Source organism: Monodon monoceros, unplaced genomic scaffold (assembly GCF_005190385.1).
Source record: "Monodon monoceros isolate NGI ecotype Baffin Bay Population unplaced genomic scaffold, NGI_Narwhal_1 Super_Scaffold_12, whole genome shotgun sequence".
NCBI lineage: Eukaryota > Metazoa > Chordata > Mammalia > Artiodactyla > Monodontidae > Monodon > Monodon monoceros.
Window position 1 is genome coordinate 144,942,429 of NW_021703768.1, and position 24,023 is coordinate 144,966,451.

Here is a 24,023-nt window from a genome sequence, read left to right on the forward strand (position 1 = left end):
CGCAGCTGCCCTTGCCAGCTGCTGCCCAGAGGAGGGGCAAGTACAATGAGATTAGCCCGAATATCTTATCCAGAACTGTGGTTTTATGATTCAAAGGGCAAAAAGCAAGGAGCTCTGTGGGTGCCATTCTGTAGGTGACAAGACCTGGGAATTAGAAAAATGATGCTTCCTGCTTGGGGCTAAAAAAGTTTGCATTCCCAGGCCCTATTCAAGATGCTGGGCCTTGAGATTCACATCTGTTTGCATGGTCAGGGAAGACCAAGACAGGATTTCGAGTTTAACTCAGTGAGAATTTTTGTTTAAGAGCAATTCTCATGAGTCCAGGCTGTTGCAACATGCCTTGAGAAACTCAGAAGCAAAACAGAGCACTGCCCTGCCTTCAAAGATCTTGGGGTCTCAATAGCAGACTATCAGTCCATCTTCTAGCATCCAAGCTTTTGAAGAAGGTGACTAAGCTTTATTAGGCATCGACTTAGGGCATTTTGATCCTTAATCGTGACCCTATTAGGTTGGGATATACCCATTTTACTGGTGAAGAAACTGAGCTTCAGAGAAGTGGTTGACTTTCCTGTTAAAGGTCATCTAACTATTAAGTGGGTCTTCTGGGATTCAACCCCAGGCCTGTCTGCAATACCCAAGCTCTTTTCACTCTTCTGCACTGTCTCTTAGGAACAGGGTGCCTTTTGGATCTAGGAGACAGCTCTATGTAGCTCCAGAAACAGTCTGCCCTTGCTAGCTTTTGCTGGCCGTGGGACAGGGAGCTCTTCAGTGATTGGCTGCAGAGTTAGACTCTCCATGTTGGAAACTCTGATTGGCCCAGAAATCAGTGGTTGCACTTCAGATGTGTTCTTTGGCTCCAAATAATTTTTTTTCCATCTTAGGTGGCTGTGTGATTGCTACTAAGACCATTCTCTCTACTTGGGAAGCTGTAATTGGCTCTACCTTTGGTAATTCCAGCCTTAGTCTTGAGGCATTTCTGGATCAGCTTCTGGTCACCAGACCACCTTGGGATCATTTTTAAACCTGTACTGGAGACCCTGTGAAATGAAAAGCTTCCAGAGTATTCCCAGCCGTTGGTGGAGGAATGAGGGCAGGCTTGGTCTTTATAATGGGAAATGTAACCAGTGATGGCAAAAAACATGAGAGAGGGAGCACAGACACAGAGGGAGCACTCATTGGCGCCTTGAAGAGGCCCACAGCACTACCCACAGGGAGGTCTTGGCAGGACGCCTCCACCAGTCAGGAAGATGGTCACGTGCTTGAGGACAGCTTCTGCGGCCCTGCCTGCTTCAGCTTGAGGACCCTAGACAACCTCTGGACTGATGTTCCCAACCTGAATCTGTAGTTGGAAACTTTTACTCCCAGAATCAATGGCATCTTCAGAATGGCCCTGGCAGCTGGGCCTCTGCACCACAGAGGTGGGTATGCTGACTGCATTTCAGCAACCCTGGGTGTTGGGTCTTTTTTTTTTTTTTTTTTAATAAGAATTTGGGGTAAATAATAATTCAAGGCCATTGAGAAAGAAACTTACAGGATCAGACATTCTTGATGTCTCTGCTGTAAAGATATCTGATGAACCAGTGGAAAACTCAGCCAACGACAAAGGCTAAGAAGAACCAAGAGAGAAGAAGAAGAGCAATTTTAGCAGAAGAGCAGAGTGGTTAAAGAATGCAAGTTCTGGAGACAGATGCACTTGGATTCAAATGCCAGCTTCATCATTTTGTAACTGTGTGACCTTGGGCAAGTTAGTCAACCTCTCTGGGCCTCAGTTCCCTGTTCTCTAAAATGGGGAGAATCATAATACCAATAGCATAGTTTCCGGGAGGATTTAACAAGAACACATGCGGCATGCTGGGCTCATTAATGAACTCATCCAACAAATATTTCCTGAGTACATGTTGGGTTAGACATGATCCTAGACACTGGATATACAACAGGGAATAAAAAGATGAGTTTCTTGCTTGCATGATGCTTACATCCGGTAGAGGAGACAGAAAATAAATTAGTTCCGCTTAAAATATGTCATGAATCCTGTGAACAGGGTGTAATGAGGGCAAATAATGGATGGATCTAGTTTAGTCCAGGCGGGCTGGGAAGGCTTCCCCTGGAAGTGATTTTTGAACTGAGATCAAAAGACTGAGGAGGAGTTTACTAGGTAGCAATTTCCTCATTTTGTCCTCATAAGTACCCCCTCTAGATACTATCTAAAGTCTCAGAGAGGTAGGGTAACTTGCCCATGACAGTGGAGCTTGTAATTGGATTGGAATTCTGGAAGGTGACCTGACGGTATCTATGAAAACAAACAACAAAGACAACACAAACAATAACAATATCTGCGTAGACCCTGTGCCTTAGCAGTTCCACGTCTAGGAATGTGTACTACATAACAGTCTCTCATGCATAAAGATATATAAGCAAGGATGTTGATTGCAGCACCAATGCTAAAGAAGAAAAAAGTTGGAGTCAAGCTAAATGTCTATAAATAGGAAATTGGTTACAATTAAAGTACATTCTTAGAGCAGAAGACCATGCAGCAATAAAAGAGAATGAAGCAGATCTGTATATGCTAATGTGGAAACATCTGCAAGAAATATTGATGAGAGAAAAAAGCAGAGTATGGCAGACTATTAAGAAAAGATGTCTATACATATGTTTGTTTATACACAAAAATTTTTGGAAGGATATCCAGGAAATTGTTAGCAACATTTTCTTCTGGGGAATTAGACTAGGGTCCAAGGTAGGATGGAAAATAACTTTTGGTTATTTAATCTTTTCAATCATTTAATTTCTTTCACTGTGTGTATATTACATTTATAATTTTTTGAGAGTTAATTAAAAATAGCTGAATTCTAATTACATCCACTAGCGGTATGACTGGGTGGTTGTTTAATTTATCTGGATCTCACTGTTTACATCTGCGAAGTAATAGATTTGGACCAGATGACCCTTAAATTTATTCCAGCTTTAACCTTCTTTTGTCCTACGATTTCAAAATATGAAATTCCCAATCAGAAATCACCTTACTTCTTCCCCGGGGGAAAGGAACCTGTGTGTTTTGCCAAAGATTCTGTGGCTTCTCTGAGCCATCCAGGCTGGGCTGTTAATAAAATGCCACCAGGCAGCTTGGGCCAGGGAGGAAAGAAAAATCTGGGATCTTTTGAAACAACTGGAGAATCTCTCTAACAAAATGGTGATCAATAAATAAATATTTTCTGGAGTACAACTGTATTCAAGCCATCGTACTGAATTTAGCATTAGGGATACAAATAAGTAGAAGCCAGAACCCTTGGTACTGGTGGAACTTACAATCGGAAAAGACAGGGCTTACAAATGCTCTACGACCAGTACTTACAACAATCCTTTATGGTAGTTACCATTATTTTTTCCATTTTACAAGTAAGGAAGGTGAGGCTCAGAAAGGTCAGGTAGCTAGCCAAAGACAGCTCAGCTAGTAAGAGAGAGACTGGTATCCATTCCCTAGTCTGTGAGACACTGATGCATGTGCTCTTAACCACTGGAGGATCCTGTCACGGGAAGTCAGTGGAGCACAAGGTCAGGTGCGGAACGATGGACCCATGTCTGTGGTTGCACCTACTAAGTGCTCCTCAAATCCGGAAGGGCTGAGCGGACCTGATGTGCTCTGCCTTCTGGGAAGGCCTCATGAAGGAAGTGGGTCTCAAACTGGGCTTTGATGAAAGGATGGAAGTTAGATGCTGCAGGTGTGAGAACCACTGTGAGCAAAGCCACGGAGGCCAAGACGCTTGTGTTCTATCTGTGAGTCTGAGCAGATCAGCCCCTCCCCCCTCCCCAGGCAGTTTGCTGAGGGAGATAACACTGGAAATTGCCTGAAAAGCCAGGTTAGTTCATTTGGTTCTGATTCTTCAGGAGCAAGAGTCAAGGGAGGTTCAGGCAAGAAGTATCGTGAGTGCCCAGCCGTGTCTAGTTGTGGCCACTGCTCAGCTCTCAGGCACTGCACAGAGCCACTGACCATGACGGCCTTCCCTCAGTTCCAAAGTTGGACCCACAGAGCCTCATGGGCAGGACTGGGCAGGGGCTGTGGGTGAGACACTTAGGGGCACCATTTCTGATCCACTAAGAAGAAGCAGCACTGGATCTATGGTCTCATGGTCCACGAAGATCTTCAAGGAGAGAAGTCAAAAGAAAATCAGGTGCCCTCCTAAGTATACACCCAAGAGAACTGAAAACACACATCCACACAAAAACTCATATGTACATGTTCATAGCAGCATTATCCGTAATCGCCAAAAGGCAGAAACAAACCAAATGTCCATCAGGGATAAGCAAATTGTGGTACATCCATATATATTTATACCCAGAATAGTATTCAGCAATAAACAGAAATGAAGTACTGACACCTGTGACAACGTGGATGAACCTTGAAAACGTCATGCTTAGTGAAAGGAGCCAGACACTAAAGAAAGGTCACATATTTTCTGATTCCATTTCTATGAAATGTCAAATCCACAGAGACAGAAGTAGCTTTGTGGTTGCCAGGGGCTGAGGAGGAAGGAAGAATGGAAGTGACTGCTAATGGGTGGACGGTTTCTTTTGGGGACAATGAAAATGTTCTAAAATTAGGTAGCAGTACCTTGTGAGTATACTCAAACCCACTGAATGATATACTTTAAAAAGTTAATGTTATGATATGTGAATTATATCTCAACTTTAAAAAAGAAAATCAGGAATGTGTGACAGAAAACATTTTTGAAGGACCAAGTCAGGTAGAACAGAGGCTAGCAAGAAGCTTAATTAGATTTGACAGTGTCTAGGTATTCTCAAACATGGTTGGGAGAGGGGGATTTCTGGAATTATTCTCAAAAGTGATACCAATTCAACTTACTTTGTCACATACCTATTTCCTGTTGTAAGCTGATTATTCTTATGAAATCCCCTAAATTCAGGAATTTTTCACCCTAGAAATAACCCATTCCATGTCCTATGACCAAGTTTTCCCGTTCCTTGGCTTGTGGTTCCATATCCTGGTCTTAGACGGGAGGAGGTGTGAGCTCTGGGCTTACGCAGACCAAAACAGTACATTTTCAGAACCTGCAAGTCATGGGGACGTCAGGAGGAAGGACAGTCAGAGTAGCTGAGAGACGCCAGGAGGAAGGACAGTCAGAGTGGCTGAGAGACGCCCTGACCTTTACTGTGTTTGGATAAGCGAGGTTACTACGGAAACAGAGGAGCCTGAGATCTGATTCTCAGGGTGATGGGCAGTTTTTGGAGGACTTTGAGGAAGGGAGCGATACGATATGATCCTTCCGGGTTCTGTGTGCAGAGTTGACTTTACAGGGGCCACAAGCCAGGAGGTCACTTCCCTGCACCCCTGGAGATGCTTGGTCTTTTTGGACTCTGGGAGATAAAGTTTCAAGTAAAAGAAGGAAAGCTCATTTCCTCAACAGAGTATGAGCTGCACAAGGGCAGGGACTGCTGTCTGTATAACCATTGCCCTATCCCCACGTGATGACAATGCCTGGCCCATTGAAGATGTTCAATAAATACGTGTTAATACATCCTCAGCTAAAGACTGATCACAGCGTGTGGGAAGAGACTTGAACGTCAATCAGAAGGCTTGGGTTTAAATCGCAGCTCTGCTGTATGTTTAACAAGCTGTGTGACCTTAGGCCAAATACTTAAGCCCTCTAAGCCTCAGTCTCCTCAACTGTAAAATGGGCCTAATAATGGCTACCAAGTTTTGAGAGATGAAAGGAGGGATGTGTGGGAAAGTGCCTGGCCCATGGTAAAATGAAGGGCTTGTTTTGCTCCTTTCTGAAACTGGAACCACAAGCCCAAATGAAAGTAATACTCTGGGCAGCAGTAGGGGCTTTATCAAGGGTAGAGCTGCCTTTCATTTAGTCTTGGCCATCTGAAACTTCCGATGAACATCTTTGAGTGAAGGATGAAGGTCTCACTGGCAGGTGATTTCCCCAGCTGGTGTTAACCCTCCCCTTGCTAGTCAATGTTTAGAGGAGGCTGGAAGTGTGTGGGCTTTGTCCAGCAAAGCTGCCCCCCACCTGCTCGTTGCAGGACCATGGCATCTCGTAATAATTGCCCCTGAGCACTGAAGGCACCAGGTTGTACTATTTGCTTTGGTACCAAAGGAGTCACTAGAATAATGAAAAGAATAATAGGGCAAACCAGTGCTTTGGAGCTCTTACTGAGATTCATGCCCTTTAAACACATCATCTTTACCATAGCCCTCTGCAGTGGATACACAGGTACCCCTTTTGCAGATGGGTTCACTGAGGCCCAACAATACCTTGGTTTGGGTCTCCATCTCGGTTCTGTAGCCTGTGTCAATATCACTGTCACTGCTGCTAATCTTTGGAGCCCTTGCCCTGCGCTGCACACTTTACCTGATCTCTTTCACCATGAGCCGTGGAGTGGGTTCTAGTATTAGCCTCTTCATTTAGCACCAAGAGATCATGTAAATGTGACGGTTATGACAAGCTTACCTGTAAACTTGGCCCTCAGTGGTTCTTGAACTCAAATTAGCATTGCAATCACCCAGAGTACTTGTGAACACACGGATTTCTGGGGTCCGATTCAGTAGGTCAGGGGTGGGTCCAGAGAGTTTGCATTTCTAATGAGCTCCCACGTGCTGCTGGTGCTGCTGGCCAGAGCCACACTTCAGAACCATTGAACTAAAGAGAAGGAAAAGGCAACATATTCTAAGATGGAATAGGTTGCAGGCTGGTCCTCTGAGCTGTCGGGTGAATTAGGGAGGACTTCCATAGAGGCTGAGAGGCTCTGAAATACTTAATCCCTCATCACCCTCTACTTCTAGGGCAGAGAACCAGCTCACCAGGGCACCCAGCTGGGGCGACTTGTCTTTCAAAAAAAACAAAATGAAGCAAAACAACAACAATGAAAAAGCAGCCCTAAAATCTTCCTCCTTGCCCAAATCCTGTTGTCAGAGAGAGGATGTGGTCGGCACCTAGAGAAATCCATCAGTTATCCTCGCTCTGGCCGGAATGTTAATTTCAGAGTCAGTGCCAGTTAGAAAATTGCAGCGCACGGAATTAAACTGGTTCTGCCTCGGTCTTCTGCCATCTTCATAAATTATTCACATTACCCAGCGTTTAATATGCTTTCCCACTTCAGACCCTCTCCATGACTGTTCTTCACTCTTTCATTTACAGCTGTGGAACAACTATTTTCATCTGGCAGTGGCTTTTATCACTCAGGATTCTCTGCAGCTGGAGCAGTTCTCACACGCCAAATACAACAAAATCCTGAATAAGTAGGTTGCATTTGGATCTCTTGAAAGGGGGGGTAGGGGTTCATGAGAATCTCTGAGATGGTGACTGAAGCAGACATTTTTTGTTCCTCCTAGGTACGGGGACATGAGACGGCTAATTGGCTTCTCCATCCGTGATATGTGGTACAAACTTGGTGAGTAGGCACACACAACCAGACAGACACCATCTGCACAGGCCAGGCTCCTTCTTGAAGACCATCCGTTAGAGGGCCATGGGGGCTTCAGCAGTGGGAGCTTGAAATAATAGTCTATCGCTGTACGCACCCCGGGTCCTTAATAAGTGCCTGATGAGAGAGGGTGCCCATCCCCCAAATCCCATCCCCCAAAACAGCTGTGGATCTGCTTCTCCTTGATGCCCCTGAGGGGTTAAGAACTCAAACTGGATTTTACAAGAAGGAGAAAGAGCACGACTGCTGTGGGAGTACACGTCACACGTGTGCTTTCTGCTGACTGGTGGCCGTTCTGCATCCTGCTTCCTGTGTGATGTAGTGATCTACAAAAGACCCTCCAACCGCATGGGGGAGAATTGTTTCCATGGAAGACGAAGGTCTTTTGCGGTATGTTTGAGCTGAAACGTGACCCCAGAAGCTGTCCCTGCTTCAGTGAGCTGCAGGAATCCTGTGTGAGCTGAGTGGCATCTGTGGGAGGAAAGAAGGGGAGATGGAGTCCGCCAGGCATTTAGGGAGGGTCTGAGTCAGACCAGGGCTAAGGAGCTCTTTATCTAGTCTTCACATCACCTCCTGCAAGATGGAAACATTACCTGCTCCTTTTACTGATCAGGAAACTCAGAGAGGGAAGCAACTTGCTTGAGATGAAACAGTGGCAAATCCCAGAGCTTGGTTTTGATTCCACGAGGCTGGGGGCCACATACCTCGCCCAAGGCCTGAATCCTGCTCCATAAATAGGTGAGGAAAGGATGAATGGGTGGATGGATGGATGAATAAATAGTAACAAGTAATGAACCATGTTCACCTCCGAGCTTTGTGCGCCCTCCTTGACCCTGCTGCCGAATCGCTCTGCCCTGGGCCTGGATGTGGGCCCTCTTCAGTCGAGCACTTGCAGTGCTGTGCCCATCTCTTAGATTCAGCCTATATCACCTCCCCTGACTTTGCTTCTTGCCTCCCCAGACATCTTAGTGTCTTTCAGTTCCCATCTGATTTCCTGGACAGCCGTTCCTCACCCTTTCCAGCAAGGCCCGTTCGTTGTGGGGAAAGCACAGTGGATATCAGCCTGGGTTTTGTGTTTGCTGGCAGCAGCTCAACTCAGGCCAAGAGCACATACTGGTAACAGGAGGGTTGTGGACTGGCTCACAAAATCAAAGTGAGAGCTGGGGAACCAGGCCCAGAACAGACTCTACATCTCTGCCTGGGGCCTTGCCCCGTCATTTACATGCTATGAGGCCCAAAGCCAGGGGACTGAGTGACACTGGGCCTAACCTGGGGAAACAGCATCTTCTCCCAGGGTGCTTATGAGGATCATGAGAACAAATACTGGGAGAGTGAGGCCATGGAGGCCACACCCATGTCAGAGTTTTTATCATTATTTTCACCCTCGTGCCATCAGGAGGGAGCCTAATTTTCCTGTTCTAGCTCAGTAGTCATCAAAGCCAGGCCTGTGTCACTAAGGCCTGAAGGGCAGGGCCCGGGCAGTGCCCAGGCAGGTAATGTAAAAGAGTGAAGGGACTGATGTATGTTAAACCCACAGAAATCCATAAAGCAGGGTACTGTCAACATTTGGGGTTGGATAATTCTTTGTTGTGGTGGCTGCCCTATGTACTGTAGGATACTTAGTAGCATCCCTGACCTCTAGCCACCAGATGCCTACCCACCAGATCCTCCTTAGTTGGGTTAACCAAAAAAAGTCTCTAGACATTGCCAAATGTCGTGTGTGTGTGTGTGTGTGTGTGTGTGTGTGTGTGTGTGTGTATACAGAATTACCCCCATTTGTAAGCCACTATCATAAATAAATACCATCTCTGCCCTGTTTTTCTAGAACAGCATACCTTTCTCACTCTATCTTTTGTTTTTCCACTTTGGATAATGACAGGGATGTAAGAAATACTTTATGTTTCATTCACCATTACCCTGCAATAGGGAAAAACAAAAAAGCATAGTGCAAGTGAAGGCCTACCTGGTAGCCAGCATCTGGCCTCAGGGGTCAGGATTATAGGAAGGAGTAGGTGGGCCTGCAGCAGAGTGAAGCAGATGTGCCCCAGCTAAAAGGGACAGTTGCTGTCCTGCTCTGGTTGACCGCCGTCCTTTTACAATGCAAGGCCGACATTGTCACATCTTCCGTTTTTTCAAAAGAAGCCAGGAAACATAATTTTTAAATGCATTTTCCAATTTATGAATATTGGTGATAACTAATTGAAAGTTTTTAAAACATTGAATGTGTCCAGTGAAACATGGGGCCCAGATTCGGTTTGCATATGAGTTTGCATTCTTTGCTTTACAACAGCAAAGAGGAGGTAAAGCCCTGGTGGGCTTCCTTTCCCAGATCTACATATCAAGCTTTGCCAGAATTGCAAAGCAGGGATCTGTGCTTTGTTTGTTTCTAGTTCTTCCACACAGCCTGCTCTTTTCTGAATGTCCTTCATTGCCGCTGTTTTGCACACAGAAGATTTTATTTAGATATAGATTATGTTTTGGCAGGCGTTCCTGTGTTCCCAATTATGCTGATGAATGAAAAGATGTTACCAAATATTCCACCTGCTTAGAATCACAGAACATCAGAACTGGAAGGGCCCTTTAGAGATCATATTGTCCAGCATTTTTCAAACGTTTATTTTTAGCTGAGGACCAATAAAAAAAATATCCTGCTCAACACAGAAATTGGATGAAAGCCAAGCTATTCTAATTGAAGTCGAGTGGGGGGCCCAGAGCCCATTATAATGGGCCTCTCCTGAGCTCCCATGTAGACCCCTGTGGATTTTCTGGGGAGAAATCCTGAAGTACTTCAGAGAATAGTTTGAAGCTACAGGTCTGGTCCAACCCACCATTTTACCAATGAGGAAACTAAGGCACAGAGAGACAAAGAGGTGTGTACGAGATCCTGGAGTGGGTTAGAGTTAGATTCAGGACAAGTACCCTGGCACGAGTGTTTGTCCAGAAGCATCACAAACTTCTTGATGTATTCAAGTACCTGTAGGATGAATTAATGTAATTAAAAGATATACTTGTTAGGGTTTGGGGGTTGCAAGAAAGAGATGCTGACTGTGGCTGCCTTAATCAGGGAAGGTACTTATGGGAAGGGGAAGGGGGAATGGGCTACGAAGGGTAGGGCCAGAGACACTCAAGGATCCACGACAGGTGGTGTGACATTGCCTTCAGAATGTTCCATCCCAGCATCACTCTGCTAAAGGTCCAGTCTCCAGGGGACACCATTCTATTGGCCTTCCCTGGATGACCTCTCCATCAATGCCCCCACCAAGCCTACATCCGTCAAGGGAGGCAGAATTTCCCAAAGTAAAACGTTCACGGAGTTACGAGAGGTCAAACAAAGGCACAGATGTCCACAGCAGAAAACAAAAAGTAAAGGATGCTGCTGGCGAGGATGGCGGAGGCTCCAAGGAAGAGGAAGGTATATCAGCCTGAAGGGGTTTTCCTGCTGCTAATTAGTTACATGGCTGCCCTCTCTTTGCCTATCTCCTTCAGGGATAAGGGGAGGCAGAGTGAATGGATGGTTCCCCATACCCACCCTGCTCGGCGTTCTGCCAGATGATGTCATTAGCGCACTTTCTCTAACGTGCTAATGAGGTTAATCTGCTAATCCACACCAGGACTAAGCGCTGTGTACAGGAGGGCCCAGTGTAGTGAGAACACTGCCTCGGGTAATGGTGGGTTTTAAAGTGCAATTCGTGGAATATCCAAGACAGAGTGAAACTTAGAAGCCATTTGTGGCAGACGAGGCTGAGTGCCCACACAATAGCCCTTCCATCCTTCTTCCTGGCTAAGTGATCCCTGATTTTTCTTTTTCATGGTCACAATTTGCTCAGTTAACAATGACTTATAGCAGGTGATGGCCATGTGACCCCACTCTAGCCAATGAGAATCAGAAGAAATAAACTTCCTGGGGCTTCAGGAAAACATTTTTTTCCCAATTAAAGTAAAAGGAAGGGGGACAAATTCAATGAGCACAACACATTTTTTGCCCATAGTCTTTCCCCCTCTTCCTTTCTGGGAAACAGTAAGATGCCTGGAGGTGTGGTAGCCACCTTGAAGCCATGAAGACAAGAGTCACACCCTAAGGATGGAGGAGCAGCTCTGGACTGACCATCTCTGGCTTCTTGTTGAGGAAGAAAACTAAAGCAGAACTTATTCAGTTTAGCCGTGGTGATCAGATTTCTGCTACATCCCTATCTGATACATACATCATCTAATTCAATGCCTTGATTTTACAGGTGAGGTCACTGAGGCCCAGAGAGGCACAAGGACATTCCCAAGGTCAACAACAAATCAGTGACTCAGCTGAGGCAAAAGAGCTAGACTCTTGACCTCAAGTCCAGTGTTCTTACTAATAATTTGTTTCAGAATATGCAGACTACTTTCCAAGAGTATGAAATAGCCAACTGCGTTTTTCAAAGACTGCTGATAATAAGTGAATCATAATGCATGTGAAGTTTTAAACTTTTGTTTTAATGCCCAGTGCAGTCAGGGCATCATCACCATGATCACCAGTATCATCATCTTTTTCTCATCAGGAGAGATTTGAGCAACCCTGTGGTTATAAGATAGCTAATTGCAAAGACAATCTCAGGCTGGAAGATTATTCAGGGAAAAGTCTAGACATTGTGTGTGTGTGTGTGTGTGTGTGTGTGTGAGCGTGCTTTTGTGAGACAGGGCACATGCAGGGAGGTCTTTATGGAGAGGAGGACCATATGTTGGTACTAGGACCCAGCCACTAAAGGGTGAATGCCATTTGAGTCTTTGAATCCTGGGATGATGCCAAATATAATGTACTTTCCCTGATAACGTAGCATCATAACATTTGATTTCTGCTTAGAGTGAAGCAACGCACGTTTTGCCAAAATAACTGTGCTTAACCATCCCACATTCACTGGGGTTAATGCCGGTCTGCTGCGTTAACAGTCTTCATGGCAAAGAAAGACAAATTCCAGCGGCTGGCATCATGGCCTCACACGTGGGGAGGTCACTCCCGGCAGAGCTGTGAGAGCAACTGCCCCGTTCCTTTTTAAGCATCTGTGGGGTGCCCAGCTTGGTGCTAAGCTCCAGGGAAGGGCGGGAGAGTTGGGAAAGTATAAGGCACAGTCCCTGCCCTGCCTGGAAGAGCCTACCATCCAGCTCTGAGAGTAGAACAAACTAAGAGTTTAAAGAACAAAGTAAGAGCATGTTCTTTAATGTGAAATGTGTGGTGGAGACTCAGGAGTTCAGGCAAACAGGAGGATGGCTCTTTTGAGTAAATGGCTCTTGAATTAGACCCGAGGGTGGTCAGAACTGAAACAGAGGGGAATGGGGGAGGGGCAACTATTCCAGGAGACCAACCAGCCTAAGCAAGCTTGGCTTCTTAGGGTTGGGCAGAAGCTGCTGGGAAGAAATAGGAAATGGGATTAGAAAGGCATCCATCCATCCACCCATTCATTGATTCATTTAACAACGAATATTGAGCACTGTGATAGGCAGAATAATAGCTCCCCAAAAATGTCCAAGTCCTAACCCCCAGAACCTGTGTATAAGTGACCTTACATGGCAAAGTAGACTTTTTAGGTGTAATTAAGGATCTTGAAGATGGTAAGAGTATCCTGGAATATCCACATGGACACAGTGCAATTACAGTGTCCTTATAAGTCAGGAAAGGAGGCAGGGGAGTCGGAGAAAGATTAGAAAGAGCAACACCGTTGGCTTGAAGATGGAGGAAGGGGCCATGAACCAGGGAATGTGGGCGACCTCTAGAAGCTGGAGAAGGGAAGGAAACAATTTCCTCCTTAGACCCTCCAGAAAGAACTCAGCCCTGCTCACACCTGACTTTAGCCCAGCGAAACCCATTTCAGACTTCTGACCTCCAGAAGCATAAGATTAATCTGTGCTGCATTAAGCCACCGTCTGTGGTGATTTATAATAGCAGCAACAGAAAATGAAGACAAGTACCCTGTAAGTGCCAGGCAGTATGCCTGTAGCTGAGGCTACAACTGAAAACAGTTGTAGTTAGAGACATAGCCCCCAGCCTCAGGGACTTTGCACTGAATAGTAACAAACTAATTGCAGAGCTATTTAATTATGGTTGCAAGGGGACGTAGCTGTAGAGCAGAAGCTGGGGGCGTCCAGAGAGTGTGTAAAGAACTCCTGCCTAGTGAGTGAGCTGAGGGGGCCTTGATGAGGAACGGGGAGAACCCTGAGCTCCAAAGCAGTGCTGTCCTAAGGAACTAGCATGTGAGCCACCTGTCTAAATTCAAATTCTCTAGTGTCCAAATTTTTTTTTAAAGTATTTAAAAAGCAGTGGAATTCGTGTTAACAATATGTTTTATTGAACCCCATATTCCAAAGTGTTATCATTTCAACATGTAACCAATATAAAACATTACTGAGATATGTTACCTCTTTTTGGTTTGTTTTCCAGAACTCTTTTCTTGGAAATCTAGTGGGTTTTTTTCACACTTACAGCACATCTCAGCTCGGAGTAGCCTTATTTCAAGTGCTCAAAGACACATGTAGCCAAGTAGCTTCCATACTGGATAGAGAACGAGTAAGATTTACTTGTGGAGGCGGTGGTGATAGGATTCAGGGCGGTGATGGGGTCAGGGAGAGGGAGGGAAGAGCATGGTGGGCAGAAGGGGGCAGTGTGCAGGCCTGAGGAGGGGGAAGCAGGGCGAACCGGAGGAACAGGAGGCAAGCCAGTGGAGGGAGGCTGGGGTATGGAGACGGAGCATCGGGCCAAATGGGCCTGCAGAGCAATGGGACCCATGGAAGGACTGTAAGCTGTAGACCAACATAATCAGACTGGAGCTTTTCAGACATCTTTGAGAACAGATAAGAACATGTTTCGATAGGATAGAGAAGGGTTTAGAGGGTGGTGAATGTCAGCCATGGGAGATAAGATACGTCTAATCCGACCTTCTTCCCATGCCAGCGCTTTACTCTAGAGGTGAACAAACAAACTGACTGGACTGAGAAGTTCCATGCAAAGCCCCAGGGGGCTCCATGAGGTCGGACCCGGTGTTCTCACGTTGCTTTTTCCAGAACCCAGCCTAGGCCGAGCTTGCACTGCTCAGCGTCATCATAGTCAGCACCGACACTTCCTGAGCCGCTTTCTAACGAGCCAGACCCTGTACAAGGCCCTCTGTTTTAAGCTTCTCAACAGTTCTTCCAGACAGGGATTATGGTTATTATCTCCACTTAACAGCTGAGGTAACAGAGGCTCAGGGACACTAAGGGACAGGCACAAAGCCACACGGCCTGGAGCGGCAGTGGGGGGACTTGACCCAGGTTATCAGGCTCAGAGATTCTACAGGGCCTGGAGGGAAGCCGGGGCCGGGCACGTTCTGGGTCACGAGGAGAGAAACAACCGCCTGTCTTAGAGCAGTGCTGGGAGGGAGATTTTCCGAGCCTGGGAAGGTGGAGCAGAGATCTGTGTTCTTTCTTCCTCTTTTGAAGTGAATGAGTGGTCTTTCCTGAGCAGCCCGGCTTTATTTCAGAGTCCCCAAGAGGCTTGCGGGACGCTGAAATCCAGGGGGTGGTAACTTGCCCTCATCCCATTCATTTCAGGGTCTGTGCCAGCCCTCGCAGGGCCTCACGCTCTCAGCTCGAGTGCCCCTGGTGCCCTGTCAGCCCCCTGAGGTGAGCGACTTGCCCACCTTCATTCTCAGCCTGGTTCATGGGATTGTCTCCTCCCTTCCTTCTTCCTTTTTTCTTTCTTTGTTTCTTTTTTGCCAGGTCGCCTTCTTAGTGCCCTCAGACCCTTGGCCTGCAATCTCACGGTCTCTTCCTGAGAGGTGTGATAGACAAGGCCATTGCACAGACTGGAAACTGAGGCCGGAGAGCACAGGGGACTGCTTTCCACCCGCACACCTAAGCTCTTCCCTGTGCTCTCATTACCACCAGATCCTTTCCTGAAGCCTGTGTAACTCGGCATTTGGATTTATCCTGCTGGCTTATAGGCACTTTGTATCTGTTCCCAGTGAGAGTCAGCTTCCATTATGTGAAAAAGACCCTCTCGCCCATTCCCTTCCTTGCCTTTTTTCGAAAACCGCAGACGTGTCCCTCGAATGAGGAATTTTTTTTTTTTTCCCAAATGAGTTTGCATTCACTTAGCCACAAATATGTTCTCTGTGTTTGTGTGCATGTGTGGGCATCTATGATTATAAAGGCACACATTCAGATTACTTGAACACAAAATCCAATGTGCTGAAATTCCATTTTTGATGTAAATGAATAAAATTTCTTTCTGGAGCATTGTAAGTGCCGTTGAAATCACACTGCATTTAGGGAGCAGCATCTCTTTCTCTCCTCTTTCCCTATTCTTCCAAACATCTCTTCCACTGAATGCAGGTCCAAAGTGTCTAAGAAGTCCCTGGTCTATGGCATGTCTGCTCTTTATTTTAAACCATCTTAAATATATCCTTATCAGACCCAATGCCCTCCAGTATTCTAAAGGCCTTTGTTGTATAAGCAATTTCTCCATTCCATGGTGGCTTATCTGACAGTTTCTCATTTACCCTCTACTTACTATTGCAGTCGACTTTGAATTTTAAAACCCCACTGAGGGTTTAAAGGATCTTGAAGGACTAAATCAGAAACCTAGATTAGCAGTTACTATAAACCTTCAGGAAAGCTCGTTTTTTTTTCCCCCTTTTTTTCTGTTTGGATCAATGTGAAGGACAATCCAAATACATCCTATAATGAAGCTGATATCCTGGTTAAGTGTCTTTATGTCTCACTCAACTCTCTGCCAGCCGTCATCATTTCATTCTCACTAGCCGAAGATATTCCGAGGATGATGCCTTTTTTATCCGAATTCTGGGGAAATACTCACTCCAACCTTAAGCCTCATTTAGGCTGAATTAAAATTCATTTTCTTGCCGCCTTCCCTCTTGGCTCCTTTTCTCAGCTTTATTCGAAAGCCGCGGCGCCAGGCTGTGCGCCGCACCGCCTGAGTCTCTGCGCCCCAGGAGCTCTCTCCCCGAGGCGGAGATCACCGGTGTGCATCCTGACAATGGGGAAGACCAGGATGGGCTTCTTAGGTTCTGAAACTCAGGAAAAGAAAGACGCAGCTGCTGCTGAAACACCTGGGTGTCAGCTCAGTGACAGGGTTGCTGGGATAGCCTTGCCCATGCTCCCTAGGAAATCCCCACAGTTCTTAAGTGCCCCTCTCTTTTCCCCTCCTCTGCCACATCTGATGTGTGTATTCTGAGGAGTCTGATCCGTTCTGCTCAACAAGGCTGCCCTTCACGGTTCGTTTTGGCCAAACGTGACAGCAGCAATAGCTAACACTATATGAAGTGTGCCACGTGCCAAGCACCGTCCAGGGTGCTTGATAAATAATAATTCATTTATTCTTCACAACAACCCTATGAAATAAATACTGTTATTCTCTCCCGTTACAGAGGAGGACACGGAGGCCTCAAGGCGTCAACTTGCCCAACATCACATAGCTAGTTGATGGCAGAGTCCATTTACATAATTCAGGCAATCTACATCCAGAATCAGTGCCCTTAACCACTGGGCAACACTACCCCTCCCTCTCGGTGCCGATTCTCCCGGGCTCTGGGCTAAGTATACACAGACATATTTTCACATGGTCTTCTCAACAGGTGGGCATTGTGATTGCATTTTTATAAGACACATATCCAAGTCACATAGCCAGTGAGTGTAGGAGCTAGACAAATTTATTTCCTCATTCAGCAGACATTTACTGAGGATCTAATATGTTCTATGCTCAGTGCTGCAGATACAACAATAAGAACAGACATGATCTCTACTCTCACAAAGCTCTCTGTGGGGGGGAGGCAGACGTTTATCAAATGAAGCCATCATTGCCAAGTTGACTAAGAAGACAGACCACCAACCAGTGCAGTATCTGACATAGCTGGCAGTGGGGTGGGCATGCAGTAGGGCTTTTCTCAGCCTATCCATCCATGAGAAGCCAGGTGGTAATGGGCAGATGTTGGGGAAAAGGCAGGGGAAAATATTACCAACAAAGGAGCCGTGTGTGCACGGGTCTGGCAGTGAGGAAACAAGGTGAGCTTGTGACAGTGGAACCAGGCCAGTGTGGCAAGAATGCCAAGAGCCAGGGGAGGGGACGCAGGAATGTCTTGAAATGAGGCTGAAGAAACAAGAACTTGTAGTTTATCTGACCGTAAGCGATGTTTTAACTCCCGCTATTACACTGACCATACTTTTATAGCAGGTTCTTGGCAGCAAAGTTTGCTTTTCTTGTTTTCATGAAACAGTTGGTAAAAGCATGTTTTCCAAATCTCAGAAACACGGCTTGTGTTGCAGACAGACATAGTTTCAAGTATCCCTCTGATTTGCCATCACTAGCATATTCCGTCAGGGCCCTATTTGCAAAGGAGATGATGCAGGTGAAAACCCTTATGAACAGCGACGTGCTTTCCACACGCCTGGGTTATTATCCTTAACAACGGAGCTTGTTTTGGGAGATGCACATGTCTCTTACAAGAGTGGATGTACGTGAAGTGTCCAAAATGGTGCCTGGATCCCGGTAAACAACTATATCAGTGTTAACTATTGCTTTTACAATTTTGCCTCCCTTTTTTTCTTTCCCCAGGCATGGTCTGAGAACCTGTGCATCATGAAAACTGTCTCATGGGTCCATGTCCCTCTTCTCTTTCAGGCCAGAACAAAATCTGCTTCATCCCAGGCATGGTGGGACCTATATTAGAGATGACACTTATCCCTGAGGCTGAGCTCCGGAAAGCCACCATCCCAATCTTCTTCGACATGATGCTGTGTGAATATCAAAGGAGTGGGGATTTCAAAAAGGTAAAAAATGAGGCTGGAAACTCATGCCAGCATCCCTAATCCCCAGCCCATTTTTCCATAATGATATCCTTGTTCCGTCTGCCTGGACTTCATTCAGAGGCTTGACGGTAGGCTGGGGACTTTTATTCTCGTACCCTGAATGAGCTGGCAGATCGGATTTGGTCAGTATTCTATCACACTTTCCTGCCCGAGGCCAAGATTAAAATGCACTTTCTTGCTGTGTATCAGCGTGGTTCCTTTCTCAACAGGAAATAGTAAAGATTCTATTTCTGTACCGAAGAGCCCCCTCAAGGTGTGTCCAAAGGCCCCCTCCCTCCCACCTGCCCCAACGGGACACCCACCTCTGTCCAGCACTTCTGCTTCTGGGATGACTCGGAAGATCTGAATAGCTGAGAGAGAGCCTACCCCGCCAAGTGTCAGACTTGGCCATGCATCAGGGTTGACAGCAAGTAGAGCCCAAGGCCCATACGTAGGGAGGCCCCGCAGACCTGCTGTGGGGATGGAATGGGAGGCTTTCCCCAGCATGCAGGGAGTGAGCCACCTGTGTCAAACGCGAGGGCCACTGACCAAGCATTTTCATTGAAAATCCCGTCAAACTGGAAGGATAAGGACCGTTTTCTGGGCCCAGTCACTCCAGATGCTTCTGCCAGTGGAATAAGCACTGGTTTCCACAACAGGTTCCTGGCAACATTCAGTAGTCACTCCCAGTTTAGGAAGGTGTGTCTAAGTCCTGCCAAGTTTGCCTTAGCAGTACCTCCAGGTCTCGCCCTCCTGTCCGCTCAGCCCCCTTCTCACCTGGTGCTCCGCCTAACTGGGCTCCGTGCCCTCTCTCCGGCCTTTCCGCATTTCTGCCTCTCATTCTATACCATGTCTGGCCGCCAAACAGTTTTCCTTAAAACAGGTACCTAAGTGCCTTCTAAAAGGCAGCAGATTCCAAAGTGCTTTTCCTTAAAATCCATGCAGACCTTACCCTCCCATTGTTCACTGGTTCTCTAATCCTCACCAAATAAAGCCCAAACCCTGTCTCCTGCATTCCAGGCCCTCCTTGCTCTGGCCTTCCATCAAATGTTCCAGCCACTTCCTCCAACTCCTTCCTCCCCCTCACCTGTTCTCCAGGCAACCCCCACCCCCCACCCCCACCAGCTCACCTGAATTGCATTGCCTTGGTGAGCATCCTCCTTCATGTTTCCTCTTCCTCGGGTTCTCTGCCACATTCACAGTCCTTCCTGCCAACATCGTCTACAATCCTGCAAAGCCCACTCCAACGCTCATCCTTTAAGAGATCTTTGCCCTCTATTCCTATGTCATTCCAGCTGTCTGAGGTATCCTTATTATACACTGCCTTGCACTAAACACATTTCTGCATCTTCCTCATCTTCATGTCATAAAAGCGATGATGATGATGGTGACAATGACTGCCATTAACTGGGCGTTTACTCTGTGTCAAGCACTGTAAATAACTTCCGTACAGTAGTTCATGGGATGAACTTTTTATTACAACCCTGTGAGGTAGGCAGCATCACCACCCAATTTTAAGATGGAAGTGCTGAGGCTTAGAGAGGTGAAGTCACACATCAAGAAAGAGGCAGAGCAGAGGTTGCAACACACAGATCACTACAATCTCAAGCCCAGGCTGTGCCCACTGCACCATCCAGCCACTGGCCTCATCGCAGTAAGTGCTGGCTGAATGAAAGAACGAGTGGCATCCTTTCAAGCAGTGCCTTCTCAAAAAATGTTCCATGGAGCTCTAATCCCACCAGATGCTCTATGGAAGAGGGTTTCGAGGTTAACTACCTTGGGAAGCCCCTGCATGCCATAACCCCTGTTGGAGACTTCCAGTACACATTAACTCAGTAGCCAAGGCACTGAGCTGTTCCACAGTAAACAGACCTGTTGAATTTCTCAAATTTATTTCTTGAAGAAACATCTATTGGATGTGCCAATCACTTTGGAAAAGGTGGTTCTAAGAGGAAAGAGACTAGTTAGCTGTGATGATCTCAGTGTGAGAGGGTGTGTGGGTGTGCTTCCCGCCCAGGGGCTGGTGGCAGCTCTCTAGTCCCAGGAAGGCTGGTGACCAGCTGCCCCCCTGCAAGGAGCCTGTAAAGAAATCAGGTGAGGAGTTCAGATGGAGAAAGACACCATATCCAACCAGCTGGGGTGGGGGAGTAGAAGCCGCAGCCCTGGATCGAGTGTTTGATGGTTGTCTGGAATCTGCTGCCTTTTAAGGGGGAGGAAAAGTCTGTGAAGCTTGGGAACCTGTGAAGGGCACAGTACATGGGATGAAGGGCATCGTGCTTCCCCTCAGGTCAGCACTTCCCGCAATGGTATGGGCACCAGCTGGCTCAGAAGATGTCCTGGGAGCAGGTGTGCAAAAGATACACTCCCAGTACTGATGGTATACAATGTCCGAAGGAGAAGCGCACCCAGGTCCTTTCTGGATTACAACCTGACAGTTGTGTTTGGTGGCCTCATGTCTTCCGAGGCTTGCCTGTTGTGTGATTTTCCTGCCCTAATGGATTCCCTTATTGAGGCATCCCTGTGGCATGCACCCACCTATTCCCCATGAATGGGGTCATCCCCGGGCTCCTCGCTCCAGGCATGTGTTCATCGTTAGCTCCTTCCCCAGTTGCTTCTCTTCATTGCTACCTTATCAAAAGGGATGGGACAGTCAGGCTGACTAGTGCGGCAGCTTCCCACGTGAACGCAAGCTGCATGCTTAGTGGGAGCCCAGCTGTGGGATGAGCAGACCCAGGTGTTACCGCTTGGTTCGGAGTAAGCAGCCATGGACGGTGTCCCCAGGAAAGGGAGGAAGCATGGCCCCCATGAGCCCCAAGCTGCCCTGATGGCCAGATCCAGAATGAACCGCAGAACTGGGGTTTGAGACCCGGCAGGCCTCGTGTGCAAGCTGGTATTAGTGCACGATGTCAAACAATGAGATAAGGGAAGAACCACATGCCCAGAAGATGACAGGGTTCCCTTTCTAAAATGTGGGTTTTAATGGAAATAGCAGAGCTCACAGGAGAACTTAGCAGGGCCTTTGCTCCTGGCTCACACCAGGCCCTCTGGCCTGATACCCAATGTCTTGTAGTTCCTTTGCTGTCGTCCCTTTGCTGGGCTCTTCCTTTGATTTCTTTGCCTGAAGAATCCTAGTCATCCTTCAGCTGAGGCCTCACATTTTGGGAAAGCCTTTCCTGCTTCTTGGGGCAGTGGAGCATCTGGATGCAAGAGACTAAGATTTGTTCCAGCAGGATGAGCATGGACGGAACTGGGACAGGAAGAGGGTAGACTCTGAGTGGCTGGGGTGGGGAGAAGGAGGCTCCAGGGCAGTCTCTCTGCTATAAGTTTCTTATGCAACCTCATCACCAGATTTACCTCCCTCCCCCTCTAGCCCCAATTAAATGCCTGATGCATTTGACTGACAGCCGTTGCCCCTCAGGAGTACATCACTTCACCCCAGACGGTCTCTGTCTTTAACTGGGACTGGATTTCATGTCCCTGGTACACTCCATGATTCCCGTGGTGGGGCTGTGGACAGCAAGAGGGGCCTTGAGTTGGCCACGCTGTGGCTGGCGTGGCCATGCCCCAGTTAAAGTGAAATGCATCTAGTCCTACCTGCGTGGAGCTCAGGCATGTCACCTGTGCCCCATAGCATGACAACCTGCTCACAGGTCTGCCTCCATCACAAGACTGTGAGCTTCTCTTTGAGGGCCAAAGCGGTTCCCTCAGGCCTGAACTCCCAGCACCTGTCAAGTGCCTGACGTGAATGTGACGTGAACCATGTCAACGTTCTCAGTATGAATGGAGGCATTTAGACCTCCATCCCACCACTGCCTTGGTACAGAGAGGAACATTCCAGTAAATGTTTTTATAATGTAGGATAATGAGGGTGGCTGACCACTGCCTGAGTAACCCCATAGGAGGCTGGGTAGACCAGCTGTCTTGCTGGCCAAGTCTTTGTGGAGGGAGGGACTGTGGGCTTTCTAGATGATGTTGGTGGGAAGGAAGGGAGGTCCTGGGATGTAGAGAGGAAGTAGGGGGGTTACCTGTGAGGCAGGTTGTAGAACAGGATAAGGTACCAATCAGCAGGAGGGTCTGAGCTCTCAGCAGGCAGGAGATCCAGAGAGAATCCCTTTCTCAGAGAAGGAAGAGATAATAGCATTTGACAGCAGCACTTAAAACAGTGCCTGGAACACAGCAGGAACTCAATAATTGCTTGTTGAATGAATTAATGGACAAAGATATCAGTTTGGCAGATTCCACCGAGACTGAGTGTTGGCATGGAGTGAATTGGTGATTCAAATGGCTTAGAACATAATGTGGAAAAGTGCAAATCAATTCACTAAATATGTACTGAGCACCTACTGTCTTCTGGACACTGTGCTTTGGAGTCAGATAGACTTGCTGCTTATGAGCTGAATAAATTTGGGTAGGCTAGTTAACCTTTCTCAGTCTCAGTTTTTCATCCATAAAATGTGTATCATAATACCATCATAGGTTCCCAGACTCAAGCTCCATGGGTGATGAAATGAAACAGGAAGAGATGAGATAACTCAAAGAAAATTAGGAAGCTGCACCAACTTGCATCGGCATCCCTCCTCACATGACACTATCTCCTCCAGCTTCCTCCCATGTCGGCTTCCACCCACCCCAGGACAACCAGCATTTAGTTAACAAAGGAGACCACAGGCTGACTTACTGGTGCCAGTTCCATCTTTGTTATCTCTCTGCCATCCTGGCCTGTCACACTATCTCTGCCCCCTCCCGTGTCATAGTCAGCACTTTACCTTTTTTTTTTTAAAGGAATTTTGCCTTTTTTTAAAAAAATTTTATTTATTTTTTAATTTATTTTTGACTGTGTTGGGTCTTCGTTTCTGTGCGAGGGCTTTCTCTAGTTGCGGCAAGTGGGGGCCACTCCTCATCGCGGTGCGTGGGCCTCTCACTATCGCGGCCTCTCTTGTTGCGGAGCACAGGCTCCAGACACGCAGGCTCAGTAATTGTGGCTCATGGGGCCAGCTGCTCCGCGGCATGTGGGATCTTCCCAGACCAGGGCTCGAACCCATGTACCCTGCATTGGCAGGCAGATTCTCAACCACTGCGCCACCAGGGAAGCCCAGCACTTTACCTTTGAAGGTAGCTGAGGAAGAGCTCTTGATCCCTAAATTTCACACTTCGGAGGGGCCCGGCTCCTATCAAAGAAATGTTCTAGGCAAACAAGATGATGAAAATAGCCAAGAGGTTCTAAAGGAGTCAAGAGAGGCAGAGGAAACAGTGCAGGGAAGGCATGATGTAAATGTGAGGCCCACGTGATGTCATTCTGCTGCAGCAGGAGGTCTGGACTCCTAGAGCTCACCCCCGTTTTCCTGAGTGTTTAAGGTGGCTATTGGGCCCTGCGGCATGTAACTTCCGTGAAGGTAACCTGAGGATGCTCCTTAACAAATATCCATCTTGCAGGGGTTGCGGAAGGAGTCAGTGATGTGATGCAGTCTTGTAGTGTGGATGAAATGGGATTAATTTGGAGAAGCCAGAGCTGCGCCCTAAGCTCTGCTTAGTGACAGTGTTGGGGGGTAAGGCCTGTCATGCTGACGTAACGTAGTGTATGTTTGGGAGTGTGTGGGACCCTTGGGAGCACCCTAAGTCAAGCCCATCCATCCTTTGAAACCCAAGACAAAGGTCCCACTTTGCCTGTTTCCTGATTTATGAATGAGGCTGATGATATCCATTTCCCTTGACTGTTGTAATACGATGCCAGTGAAGGGGACAGTGTCAACAATGTCATACGATGCCAG

The 24,023-nt window shown here is 47.2% G+C and overlaps 1 protein-coding gene across 7 annotated transcripts in view; it reads left to right on the top strand.

Annotated features, from left to right (window-relative positions):
- The window catches only part of DOCK2 (dedicator of cytokinesis 2), a 405,468-nt gene that overhangs the window by 325,218 nt on the left and 56,227 nt on the right, over nt 1–24,023 (top strand). For all 7 annotated transcript variants that reach the window (XM_029217458.1, XM_029217457.1, XM_029217460.1 and 4 more), the window contains 3 exons: nt 7,164–7,264; nt 7,358–7,416; nt 18,089–18,237. In XM_029217458.1, coding sequence (XP_029073291.1) covers nt 7,164–7,264; nt 7,358–7,416; nt 18,089–18,237 — 309 coding nt within the window. The remainder of the gene's footprint in view (nt 1–7,163; nt 7,265–7,357; nt 7,417–18,088; nt 18,238–24,023) is intronic.